Source organism: Crocuta crocuta, unplaced genomic scaffold, assembly GCF_008692635.1.
Source record: "Crocuta crocuta isolate KB4526 unplaced genomic scaffold, BGI_CrCroc_1.0 scaffold131, whole genome shotgun sequence".
Taxonomy (NCBI): Eukaryota; Metazoa; Chordata; class Mammalia; order Carnivora; family Hyaenidae; genus Crocuta; species Crocuta crocuta.
Genome location: NW_027528977.1, coordinates 13,664,897 through 13,678,092, shown reverse-complemented (window position 1 = coordinate 13,678,092; position 13,196 = coordinate 13,664,897). Strand labels below are relative to the sequence as shown.

The window sequence follows — 13,196 nt, the reverse complement described above, 5'->3', positions numbered from 1 at the left end:
TTTGTTTGTTTGTTTATTTTGAGAGAGAGAGAAAGAGAGCGAGACAGAGCGGGAGTGGGGAGGGGCAGAGAGAGAAGGAGATGCAGAATCCGAAGCAGGCTCCAGGCTCTGGGCTGTCAGCAGGGAGCCTGATGCGGGGCTCGAACTCGGGAATGGCGAGATCATGATTAAAGTTGGACGCCCAACCGACTGAGCCACCCACGCACCCCATTTCCCCTTATTTTAAATGGGAAAAAATAAAAAGCACTACATCAACTCCAAACTCCCCATTAATTTCCTAAAATATAACTAAAACACAGTAACACGCTCTCTACACATAATAAACTATCACGATAGGAGGCTGAATGCTGAGAACAGCCCCTCGTAACCACCAGATCACCGTGAGCCTTGCCATGTGCAGCAACAGGGACCTGGGCCGGGCTCTCAGCTCAGCACCAGCCGGCCCTTGGCTGTCTTTGCAAAACATCTATCTACCTGTGATTCTGACAGTCTTCCACTTGCATCTAGAATTCGCGGGCGACTTTTCCCGCACATGAGGTTGTGAACAAATGTTGAGCTGAGTTTCGGGAGCATAAACACATTGCTCTACATACAAAACACTTGCCAAAAAATAGTTTGAAGAGACACGTATGTTCTAGGGAGTCTGGGTTTTATTAACTGAGAGGCATTCATCCCAGTAGGGTGTCCATGAGACAAGCGCTCTGCAGCACAGATACGCCCTACGAAAACCAGGGACACTGCAGAATTTCTCTAGAGAGGCTGGGAGTGAGGCTGCGCTTGGAAGGCGGGGCTTGAAGCTGCGTAGGCACCGTGCACATCCAGTTACGAGGCTGCTGACGGAGAACAAGGGGTGTTAAGGGACCCCCTTCTCTGGTGCCGCCACTGAAAAGAATCCCCACACAGCAGCCACAGGGGGTAGTAATAACGCCACTACCACAAATAATATAACTTATACAAACAATAAAACAGTCGACAGTCACCAGGCTCTTGCACCACCTGCCAGTGCGCTTCAAAGCACTGATCATGAGTTATTTCATTTGATGCCTGTAGTAACCAAATGAGCTAGGTAGTATTATTACTCCCATCGCACGATTGGGAAAAACTGAGGTCCAGAGAAGTTAAGAACTTGCCTGGGGTTCTCTAACTTGTAAGTGGCAGAGCTAGGATTTGAGGCCCGACAGAATAGCTTTAGAATTCCATGGGGCACCTGGGTGGCTTAGTCAGTGAAGTGTCCAAATCTTGACTTTGGCTCAGGTCCGCGACCTCACGGTCACAGGATTGAGCCCTGTGTCAGGCTCTGGGCATGAAGCCTACTTGGGATTCTCTCTCCCTCTCTCTCTGTCCCTCCCTCATCCAAAAAGAATTCCTTTCTGCTCCGAGCCACTGCCCCCACCCCCAAAAGTGGGGAGGCTATTGTAGAAAGGGAAGGAGAGGGGATCTGGAGCACCCCCGACGTCACCTGCTTCTCACCCCGGCCCGGCCCCCAGAGCAGACACTAGGGAAGAACGGGCAGCTGCAAACCAGGCTGCCCCGCCCCCGCCCGGCCACAAGGACCAAGAGGGGCGGGCGGGTGGCCCTTACCCATAGCTTCCCGTCATAGAAGTAGGCTCCCAGGAGCTTCACAATGTAGGGGTGGTCGCAGGTGGCCAGGATGTCGATCTCCACCGTGTAGTCCTCCAGCTCCTCCTCGCTCTTGGTCTCTATTACCTTGGCGGCCGCCAAGGCACCCGTCTCCTTGTTCTTGGCCTGCAGGGTGGAGACAAAGAGGGTGAGTGAGGCAGCCCGGCAGGAAACCGCGCCCCGGAAGCCAGCTCGGAGAGGCCCACGGCCGAGGCACGAGACCCTCTGCTGTTGACAGTGGCCGGCGCTGCTCATCGCATCAGTGCGGGGAGCGCGCATGACAGACGGCAACGGCGACCCATGCCGGTATTGTTTAAAGTACAGCGCGTCCACACGATGCGATAAGTAAAAATCCACAACAGCGTCCCTACAAACACCAACACGGGAAGATGGCTACACTGTTGGGTAAGAGGGCCGAGTCACTGAACAATGAAGTGGTAGGACACTTCTGTAATAGTGGAAAATTGGGGCGCCTGGGTGGCTCTGTCGCTTAAGCGCCCAGCTCTTGGTTTTTGCTCAGGTCATGATCTCACGGTTCCTGGGTTCAAGCCCTACACTGGTCTCAGCAATGATGGTATGGAGCCTGCTTGGGATTCTCTCCCTCTTTCTCTGCCCCTCCCCTGCTTGTGTGCACTGGTGCTCTCCCTCTCGCTCTCAAAATAAATAAACTTAAAAAAATGTTGAGTGGAAAACTGCTCATAAATGCTCACAACTGCACACAAATGCATGGAAAACTCTGCAAACATGCTGTCCGGCAGCAGGCTAGGAAGGTGCCTGTAATGGGGAGATTTAAAGGGCACCTTCACTCTCTGCATGTTGTTTAAAAACCTTAAATGGAACATTTCATACGTTCATTTGCATATCTCCCACATGTTAAAAGTAAAATGAAGAGGTTTTAAGTTCCCACCAAGTGCAGTGCAAGTGCTTCCTAGACACATCTCAGTGGCATAACAACTGCTTATTTGATTAAAAAAAAAAAGAGGGGGGGGAATTTCACACCTACAAGAATAGCTAAAAAAAATTTCTTTTGAGACAGAGACAGAGACAGAGAGCATGAGCAGGGGAGAGAGGCAGAGAGAGCGAGAGAGAGTCCCAAGCAGGCTCCTCACTCAGTATGGAGCCCGACGCAGATCATGACCTGAGCTGCAATCAGGAGTCAGACACTCAACCAACTGAGCCAGTTTTCTGAAAAATGAAAAACGGGGGCACCTGGCTGGCTCAGTCAGTAAAGCATGCAACTCTTGATCTCAGGGTCATGAGTTCGAGCCCCGCATTAGGTGTAGAGATTACTTAAAAATAAAATCTAAAAGAAAAAGAAAGGAAGAAAAGTAAATGTTGGTGAGAATGTGGGAAAACTGGAGCCTTTGCGCATTGCTCGTGGGAAGGTAAAATGGGCACTCACCATGGATAACAGTTTGGGGATTTCTCAAAAGGTTAAACGTAGAACCACCATGGCCCTGGGGACAGATACAAAAGCACTGACAGCAGGGACCTGAGCAGAGGTCTGTCCACCAATGTTCACAGCAGCACTATCCACTAGCGTCAAAAGGTGCAAACGGGCCAAATGTCCATCCGCAGATGAATAAACAAACAAAAAGTGGAATATACCTTCAATGGAATGTTATTTGGTCTTGAAAGGGAAGGGAATTCTTTTTTCTCTTTTCTTTTTGTCTGGGAAACTCTGTATTTCTCCTTCTATCCTGAACGACAGCCTCGCTGGATAGAAAAAGGAAGGAAATTCTGACGCATGCTAGAACATAATGAACTCATGCTCGATGAAAAAAAGCCAAGTCACAAAAGAACAAATATCGTGTGAACCCACTTACGTGAGATGCCTACAGGAGCGAAATTCAGAGACAGGTCATATAATCGAGGCCACCAGGGTGAATGGAGAGTTAGTGTTTCACGGCACAGAGTTTCTGTTTGGGATGATGGAAAAGTTCTGGAAATGGACAGTGGGGAAGGTTGCACAACATTGTGAATGTACTTAGTGCCACTGAACTGTACTCTTAGGGCTAAAAATGGTCAGTGTTCTGCCATGCATACTTTACCACAATTTTAAGAACTGAGAGAGAGACAGAAAGAACACGTGAGCGGTGCAAGCAAAGTACCCATGAGGAGCTGGTGTCAGGGAAAGGGAACAGAGCCCACAGGCCCTCAGGCGGCCCCATGAGCCTCAAGGGCCGCTGGGAACATTCACCCACGGCACCGCGTGGGGCTCGGGTGTTTTAAGAGAGCCGCCAACATGGGCCCAGAGGGCAGGCCGGTCGTCTGGAGCCCTTGACTAGCCATCTGTGGGAAAGCACACAGAAAACGGGCTGCCCTGTGGTCCCCTCCTGAGGACAGTATCACGCGCCACTCACTTCACAGGACAGCTCTGCGAACCGCTCCTCTCCATGGTGATGGCCCAGCGGCCCCTGCAGGCCTAGCACCCCAAGAACAACAGTGAGCATTCGCATCCCCTCCCAGGACGCCAGAGTACCCAGCACCTCAGTGTCCCCATTCTACAGGCTTACAGAGGGGACGTGGCTGGAACTAGAATTTGAACCGAGCTCCAATAACTTCCAAGACCCTGAACACTTTCCCCTGCTGTACACGGTCTCCCTTATCAGCTCCGGAACTCAGAAGCCCTAAGACCAGATGCCCACAGGAACCTACGAGACAGCTCCCAGGCCAGCCCCGCACAGGGCACCCTCTCCGCAGAGACAGAGCGACCCTCCCCCTGGCCTCAAGGTCCAGCCGGAGGCCCACCCTCTACTGCCAGTGACCAGAGAGCATGCTTGCGGGGAGAGGGGTAACTGCGAGGGGGCGGCAAACCCCGCCAGGGAACCTTGTGGAAGGGGATGATGCCAACAGGCAATGTTTACGCTCATCTGTGAACTGATTCTCAGGCTAGGTAACTGTTTCCTTTAACAGCGCTGCCAAGCCCCCAGGGGCCCCTGCGGTGATAACAATGGTCTCCCATTGATCAAGGTCACTGGTCTCCACGTGGATTAGCTCCTTCATCTCTTCAACCTCTCTACATCCTGTGCTATGACTATCTCATGCACAGGTAGTCAGAGGAGACTGAAGCAGAGTCCCCAGCACAGGTGACAGGGCCAGTCTGCATGGACGCAGCCCTGCTCCCAGGTCTGCACTCTGGCCGGCACACCCTTCCTCCACCAGGTCCCTTCCACATGAGGCCCAGAGGCCCAGTGCAGGGGAGGGAATTTCCTGTGGGGCCATAACCCGGGGTGAGTCCGTGTGCTAGAACTCACCTGCTCACTCGCCACGGGGGCCGCGCCCCTAAACTCTGTTTTGAAAGCTTGTCGAGAACACCCAAGAAACTCATGAATTCAGCCGTTGGGCACTTGCGCTCTGGTGCTCACTCGCACGTGCACACACTCTTTCTCTCTCACACCTGATTGTGTACCTGCCCTTTCACTTCCGGGAAGGCTGATTTTTGAGTGCCCGCAAGAGGACCATCAAAGCACCCTTTCACACTGCACACCCCTCTCGCTCCTCCGCCTCTCCAAACCCAGAAGAGGAGGTAGGGCCCACTCTGCTCCTTTACCAGGAAGAAGGTGGAGAGCCTGGCAGGCAGCCAGGGCTAGGGCCTGGTGAGCACGCGACCACCTTGACCGTGCTCTCGCAGCACCCAGCCAGGGCAGCATGGGGGAGAGCTGAGCTGGGCAAACGCCACCCCCTCGATCATTCACCTTTCATTCCTGAGACACGGTCAAGGAGGCTTCGAGTCACCTCTTCCAGGGTTTCCTTACTAGTATTTCCTCCCAGAAGTCGGGGAGGCCCAGGCAGGGACCGTTTTCCATCAGCGCACAAAACCTGCCTTGCCCGTCGCCCTGAAAGGCAGCATTGACCACAGGGCTGGGCCTCCAGCTGGGCGCCAGTATCAACACCGAGGAGCGCCCGCTGCCCAGCACCTCGCTCGGATTACCGAGACCAGAGCCTGCCAGAAAGGGGTTAGCTGGCAGCATCGAGGTGCAGAAAGTGACTTCGCCAAAATCACATTCTTTAGAAGTCTGGTTGAGGCAGCAATCTATCACCTCCATGCCAGAAGACGTAATAAAGGCTGATGATAAAAACAGCTAACACTGCCTGTGCACGCACTCTGTGCCAGGACGGGCCTTAAATGGAATTTCTCACCTCATTTCTCACCTCATCCTCCACCCAGCCCTTGGAGACAAGTATCAGTAACCCCAACTTCCAGATGAGAAAACAGAGGTTGCGAGATGCATGGTGATTTGCCTCGGGTCACACAGCAAGCAGGGAGTGAAATCAGATCTGGATCAGAATGTGGCCGGCCTTGCTCAAAGAGCCTGAACTCTAAATCTCTTCCCAACCAGCCCTCTCTGGGGAGTACCCAGAGCTCCCTGCTGCACCTCCCATTGCTGAAGATAAATGAATATAGACCACAACCGATAACATGCTTAGCAGTTACTAAGTACTTAAAATACCAAACTTTAATCCGCCCACATGCCTCTAAGGCAGGTATTCGCCATCAAGCCCATTTCCCAGATTAGCAAACTAAGGCTCAAAGGCTATCAGGACCCACCCAGGATTGTGAGCTGTGGTGGCCTCCATACCCCCCATCTCCACCCCCACAACCCTGCCCTTCAGTATTCTCTTGACTACACAAGGCTGCCGGGAATCAGCTTACTCCGGGTTCATTCATTCAACCATATTCACTGAGCTCAGGTTCTAGGGGAGGCCCTTTTCTAGTGAACAGTTTCTGTTGGAAGGAGCACTGGTGGTAGGAGTTACTGCCCTCCCGTGACATAATTCACCCTTCCTGATTTTCCTTCGGGGCGAACCTAACCCACCCTCATTCCCAGTCCCTAAAATGCCCAGGAGCAGAATCCACCTCCATCTCTGGGAGTGGGTGGGTGACTCATGTAGGTCAATCAGAAGATGATTGGCCTAGGGAGGGGGATGTGATCACATCAGCCAATGAGCTGCAGCCTCAGAACAATAGCAGCGCTGGAAGAGATAACCCCTAACCCCACTTTATGCTAGCCTCTAGCATAAACATTTCATGAAAGTGAAACTCGCTGAAGCAACAGAGCCTAAAGAGGGCACAACAGGACACTGTTTGACCCCCTCAGTTAAGTTTTATACCAGTGAGGTACTATTGAAAAGCCTCATTTTATGTATAAGAAACCTCATGCTCAGAGAGGTAAAGCCACTTGCTCAAGAACACACAGGAGAACACAGGGCTGGGAGCTGAATTCAGGTCTCTGTGGGTTCAGTGTCCATGCTCCCTCTTTACCAGTGGTCAAATTCTGCAAAGGGCCTGTCTGGGCCTCAGTTTCTCCCCTGTGCAGTAGCAGGTAGGGAAATGATGCCCACGCTCTCTCAGTGGTCTGATGTGAGGGCATCTTGGAGAGTGGGTCGGTCCTGGAAAGCTGAGGGTGGTCCAAGGGGATGGGGCACCTGTGGGAGTTGACAGGCAAGGAGTTGCATCAAGAACAGTGGCTGTCTGTGGCCTCTGACGTCCATCTCTCCCACTGGCGGAGGCAAGGCTGGGGTCCAGCAAAGGACGGGGGAGCCCCCGCCCAGCCCGCCGCTGCTGGCTGGCAGTGACTAACGCCTCAGCCCACACCCTCGAGAGCAGACACACAGTGGCCACTTGTGTTTACTGGCCCAGGCACCTCAGTGGGAACAATCTTCCCCCTTGTGCGGCTCAGGCGCCCAGCCTGGAGGAGGTGGGCACAACCCTCACAGCAGGGAGCCCTGCCCCACCCGAGGGGCCATGGCCGGGCCAGTCCAGTCCACTCAGGAGCTGGGGGCTTCCTGGAAGTCTGTTACAAAGCAGCAGCTGGTGGGGACAACCCCCAGCCCACCCCTCCATTCCCAGCTGCAGTCTGATCACGGCGGCCCTCCCTCCTCCACCAGGGAAAGAGCTGAGATCACAGAACTCAGAGACCAGAAAGAATGTTAGCTCCTCTCCTAAATCCCAATGCCCCGGTGCCCTCTGCAGATGAGGGAACAGAGTCCACAAAAGTGACTGCAGCGACCAGGGTCTAGTCTGGGACAGCTGCCATCCCCCTTGCGGATTCACAACTCTCCTTTCCTTTGGCAACTGCTCCTCCCTCTGGGTGCAGGGGATTCACGAGGGGCCGAGCCCACCCAGTCCCAGTGCTCGGCGCAGGCCCAGCCACGCATTCCTGGCCCTCTCAGTCACTGCTGGCAGTTCACTTGCACAAGTGACCCAAGGCAGGCTGACAGAGTTGTACTGGGGTGGTTTGGGGGATGTTTTGGTTTTTCTTGTTTTTTTTTATTTTTTTATTATTTTTTTTAACATTTATTTATTGTTGAGAGACAGAGAGAGGCAGAGTGCAAGCAGGGGAGGGGCAGAGAGAGAGGGAGACACTGAATCTGAAACAGGCTCCAGGCTCTGGGCTGTCAGCACTGAGCCCGACGCGGGGCTCGAACTCACGAACTGTGAGATGATGACCTGAGCCAAATCTGATGCTTAACCGACTGAGCCACTAAGGTGCCCCAGGGTTGTTTTGGGTTTTTGGTAAAGTTATTAGGAAAGAAGCTTTTTCTTTCTCTGGGGTTGCTAACCTGGTAGAATAGCAGGGTTTGAGAGCCCATGTGGCCATTCCTTCCGAGACCCTGCCTGAGGATGAAGCCAAGACAAAGGAAGCAGGGCCACAAATGGAGGAGGGCAAATGCTGAGGTGTGAGGACACCTGGAGCCAGCTGTTCCTGAACACAGGGTCTGCCCTTAGACTTTTCAGTTACATGGATCCCTTCTGGACTTCTGTCATTTGCCAACAAAAAGTAAGTATGTTTGCCATCTCTGGGCATATTCCAGCACTTTACCACATGCCACAGACGACCTAACTGATAACCCAGGACACAAAGCCCCAAGTGGAAAACATGGTTACTAACAGGCCACAGGAAACAGAAACCAGGGGATTCTTCTACAAAAAAAAAACAAAATGAAACAGAACACCCTTCCTCTCAAAAAGTAGAGATTTATATTTATTAAATTAACAAAAACAAGGAAGAATGACAACTTCCAGCACTGGTGGCAAAGCAGGTGGTAAAATGGGTATACTCTTTACTGACAAAAATACACAGGTTCCATTTGTTTTAATGTTTATTTTTGAGAGAGAGTGTGTGTGAGTAGGGGAGGGGCAGAGAGAGAAAGGGAGACAGGAGATCTGAAGCCGGGTTCGTGCCCACCAGCAGCAAGCCCCATGCAGGGCTAGAACTCTCAAACTACAAGATCATGACCTGAGGTGAAGTTGGATAACCGACTGAGCCACCCAGGAGCCCAGATTCAATCTTCCAAAGACAAAAACCAGCAATAGGTTTTAAAATCCTTAACAATATCTTGTAAGCCTGTCAGCCCCCCAGTTCCTGAGAATTTAAGGCCAGGAAATTATTCAAGTAAAGACAACAAAAGAAATGTACTAGGATCATGGTCGCAGTAATCTAGAACAATGGCAAAAAAAAAAAAAAAAAAACAGAAAGAGCCTAAATGTTCAACAGTAAGTGGTTAAATGAACTCAGTGGGGTATTTAAGAACCCTTTAAAATGATCAATAGGAAAACATATAGTAACAAGAAAAAAATCATTAAGCCATGAGAGTAAGCCAACAAAGCAGGATAATAAAATGGGGCAAAGCTAGAACTTTGGGGAGATCGAGTGCACCCTACAAATCAGGAGAACCTGAAAACACAGCAAAAAGAATACAAGTGGTTTGTAAAAGTTCATTTCCCTCCATGGCATCTGACAATAATCCACAGGGGTCCCAGCAAGGACAGAGCAAGGATGACGACCCAGAAGTAACCACTTTATCTTGACCTTGTCTTGAATACATCCAGAGATGGGCACACTTGTCCTCTCAGGAACCCTCTGGAGCTGTGCCGTCCAATATGGCAGCTACCAGCCACAGCGAAGAGAGGAGACAGCACCTCCCTACCGCCGCACAAAGTTCCAGGAAGCAGCTATGAACAGAAGACTGCACCTGGCAGAAAATACCTTCTCATAAAGGTGAGGGAGCATCTGAAACTCACTCTCGTGTTCCAGACTCAGCCTCAGAAACATGCATTCCTTTGTCTAGGAAGAAACAAAGGTCTCAAGAGCAAAGAGTGGGTACAACCTCAGGTGGTGATCTTTCTGGACTCAGGTCTCCTAGCAACGTAACCGGAAGGCAGGCAGGGAGGAGGCAGGGAGGCGTGAGGGAAGGCTCCCAGCTGACCTGTCAGATGAGCAGCCTGGGCGTGTGGGCCAGAGCCAAAGAATGGAATCCTGTCCTCTGGATGCTGGATGGCTGTGCCAGGCACGTGGCAAATACGGGTCAGGCCGCTGGAACCAAGGAGAGGCTCGGTGTGTGTCCTACAATACACAGCTGTGGCGTCCCTGCCCGAAAACATTTTCCCTGTGTCTGCGGTGAGGCATGTTACCACTCACAGGAGAGGCTCCCACTCTGTTATGGAGGGAGGAAATCTGGCCCCACAAGGTCACGGCAGGACTGGCCACGTGCAGGGGAAGGGGCCCAGGGTAAATCCAGGCAGGGTGGCCTGAGGGCACCAGATGCAGAGCCAGGATGGGCGGCCATTGTGGCCTTGGGTTCAGATTCCACTAATCCTCCCTGGCTGGGGAGGGGGCGGGGGGAGTCCGTGGAGGAGGGAGCCTGTGTACCACCGCCCCGCTTGCCAGAGGCTTGGGTCCCGTGGGCCTCATGAAGAAGGCCGGCCAGGCCCTCCATGGTCTCCTGAGGCCAGAGAAGCCCCCCCCCCCCCGGCCCCCCAGCATCCAGCGGATGTCCACGAGGTACATGGACGGCTACTATTTAAAAAATGAAGGCCCTGTCCCAGGTCATGCGGCTAGGAAGAGCGGTCAGGACTCAACACAGGCCCAGCCTTCTGCCCAGGGCCCTTCCCCTTCAGGAGCCCTCCTCACCCCCACCCAGAGGAAGTATCTCCAGAAGCTCCAAGGTTCTGTGTGTGCCCTTCCTCCTTCCCCTTCTCTTCCTTCACCCATTTGGGGCAACCTTCAGTGGCTCCCTGCTGCTGATGCAAAGCCCAAACTCCCCAGCCTGGGACGCGGAGCCCTGGTGACTTACCCCTTCTGCTTTTCCAGGGTTCCACTGCTCCTCCAAATACACCCCCTGCCGCAGCCAATGCCCTCCTGCTTCCTACTTCCATGCCTTTCTGTCTGCTCTTCCCCCCGCCCCTGGAGTGCCTTCCCCATACCTGTGTTTATCCCACAAAGTCTACCTCCACAGGCTGTTCCGTGAGGTGCTCCCCAACTACTATTTCACACCTTATTCGGGCTTTCTTTACAGACTCCTGGTAGCCCAGTCATCTGTGTTCAGAGATTCCCTCTCTGACTTGGTTGTAAGCCCGTGTCCGATTCATGCTAGTCTACCCCACAGAGCCCGGCACAGCATATCCGGTGGACAGGAGGCTGGGAGGGCGGGTCAATGGGAAGATGGGAGAATGGGTGGGTAGCTGGATGGACGGGTTAGTGGAAGAGAGGGAGGGAGAGAGGGTTATATGGAAGGATGGGTGTGTGGACGGAGGGACGGACAGACGGGAGAGTGAGCAAGCAGGAATATGAATGGGTGCATGGGAGATGAGGTGTATGTGAGAGAGGAATAAAGGAACGAAAAGCATGACTAGACAGTAAATAATCAACAAATCTTTTTTCCCCAAAAGGCACTAGAGCCTGCCTTTTTTTTTTTTTTTTAATTTGAGAGAGAGATCTTGCACGTGTGCATGCGCACACATGAGCAAGCAAGGAGGGGCAGAGAGAGAGGGAGGGAGAATGTCAAGCAGGCTCTGCGCTATCAGTGCAAAGCCTGATGCAGGGTTCAAACTCGCAAACCATGAGATCATGACCTGAGCTGAAATCCAGAGTCAGATGCTTAACTGACTGAGCCCCCCAGGCGCCCTGAGCTTACATTGTTGGCTTCTATGAACACCAGACTCTCTCCTTCCCCTAATATTGTAGCCAAGAAAGTTTTTTCGACAAGCACCTACCCTACTCCATCCCACCCATGTCCCCATCTTGGCCAACTTAGAAATGGGCACATTTCCATCAAGTGACTGTAGAATGGAAAGAGCACAGGACCTAGGCTCAAACTCCAGCTCTACTACTTATCAGCCGAGTGCCCTTCAGGAAGGCAAGAAACCAGACATCAGGTTCCTGACAGAGATGTGGATAGTCCCAGAGACACATGAGAAAGTGGATGCACCCACCATGGGTTAATGGGCCAACAACTGGCTGTTATAGTCCTCCCTTAGCCACGTGTGTGTTTGATTTTCAAAAATCCAAAAACACGTTTAACTTGTTCACCAACATATCTGCCACCATGTTCAGCCACAGTATACACTAAGTATTTTTAAATTACAGATGGATGAATGAATTGGCATTTGTACCTCCATGCAAAAATAGAAATGATGTCCTCCACCTAAGGATAGAAAGGAAAGTGACAAAGGGCGCCTGGGTGGCTCAGTCGGTTGGGCGTCCGACTTCGCCTCAGGTCATGATCTCGCGGTTCGTGGGTTCGAGCCCCACGTCAGGCTCTGTGCTGACTGCTAGTTCAGAGCCTGGAGGCTGCTTCAGATTCTGTGTCTCCCTCTCTCTCCCACCCTCCTCTGCTCACACAGTCTCTCTCAAAAATAAATAAAACATTAAAAAATTTTTGAAAGGAAAGTGATAAGAAACCCACTTCCTCCTCGACATACTTACATTCCTGAATCCCTAGCTGTTCTCTGGTTCTGAGAGCTGTCTCCTCTCTACCTTGGGGAAGCCAAAGCCTTTGACTGCACAGGATATCCACACTTAAGGAGTCCTGCCAAGTGGAGAGAAACCACTTCCCTATCAATAATCGCTGGGCCAAGTTTCAGCTCCGGACAAACGAGACTGCCAAGCTTTGGAACAAGTGACACTTAAGGATGGCGAAGACTGGGAAGCACAAAGCAGAGGAGNCCTGGCAAGCCATCCTCGCTCTGCAGGGAAAGGCTGAGCCTCCAAATCCTTCTGTGCCAGCAAATAAAAAACCAAAACCCAATAGGATTAGCCTCAAAGATACCACACGGTGGCCTTGACAGAAAACCTCAGCAAGGCCAGGGATGTGGGAGCCTTCCCATCTCAGCTCTTCAAAGTGCTGGGGATCCCACCCCACCTAGTGCTGATAAAGGAGTTGGGAAAGATGATGGAGAGCTGCTGCTCCCACTTCTCCCAAGCCCCTGGAGCCAGAGGAGGGCCCGCAGACCAATGGGTGCTGAGTCACAGCAGGAGGGCGGCGCGGGGTCAAGAGCACAGAGAAGGGAGAGAAGGAAGCACCTGTCTCCAGGGCCTCCTCCCGCCAGCACCACCCAGTCAGTGTATAAGGCTTACCTCCCTCCATCTTCACCACAGCCTCCGGGGCCGGGCCGTGTGCTCTTACCAACCTGGCTTTCCAAGCAGTCCCAAACCTCAGAGCTTAAAACTGCTTTAACACTTTCGATCAACAGTAACTTTTGTGTTTTGTGTGTTGTCTTAAAGCAATACACCCTCATTAAAGAGAGACAAGGGGTGCCTGGGTGGCTCAGTCAACTGAGCACTCAACTC

The 13,196-nt window shown here is 52.3% G+C and overlaps 1 protein-coding gene across 1 annotated transcript in view; it reads right to left on the bottom strand.

The window, feature by feature from the left end:
* Positions 1–13,196, bottom strand: part of STK10 (serine/threonine kinase 10) — a 118,062-nt gene that overhangs the window by 90,568 nt on the left and 14,298 nt on the right. Inside the window, exon 2 of the mRNA XM_077757325.1 lies at positions 1,582–1,746. Coding sequence (XP_077613451.1) covers positions 1,582–1,746 — 165 coding nt within the window. The remainder of the gene's footprint in view (positions 1–1,581; positions 1,747–13,196) is intronic.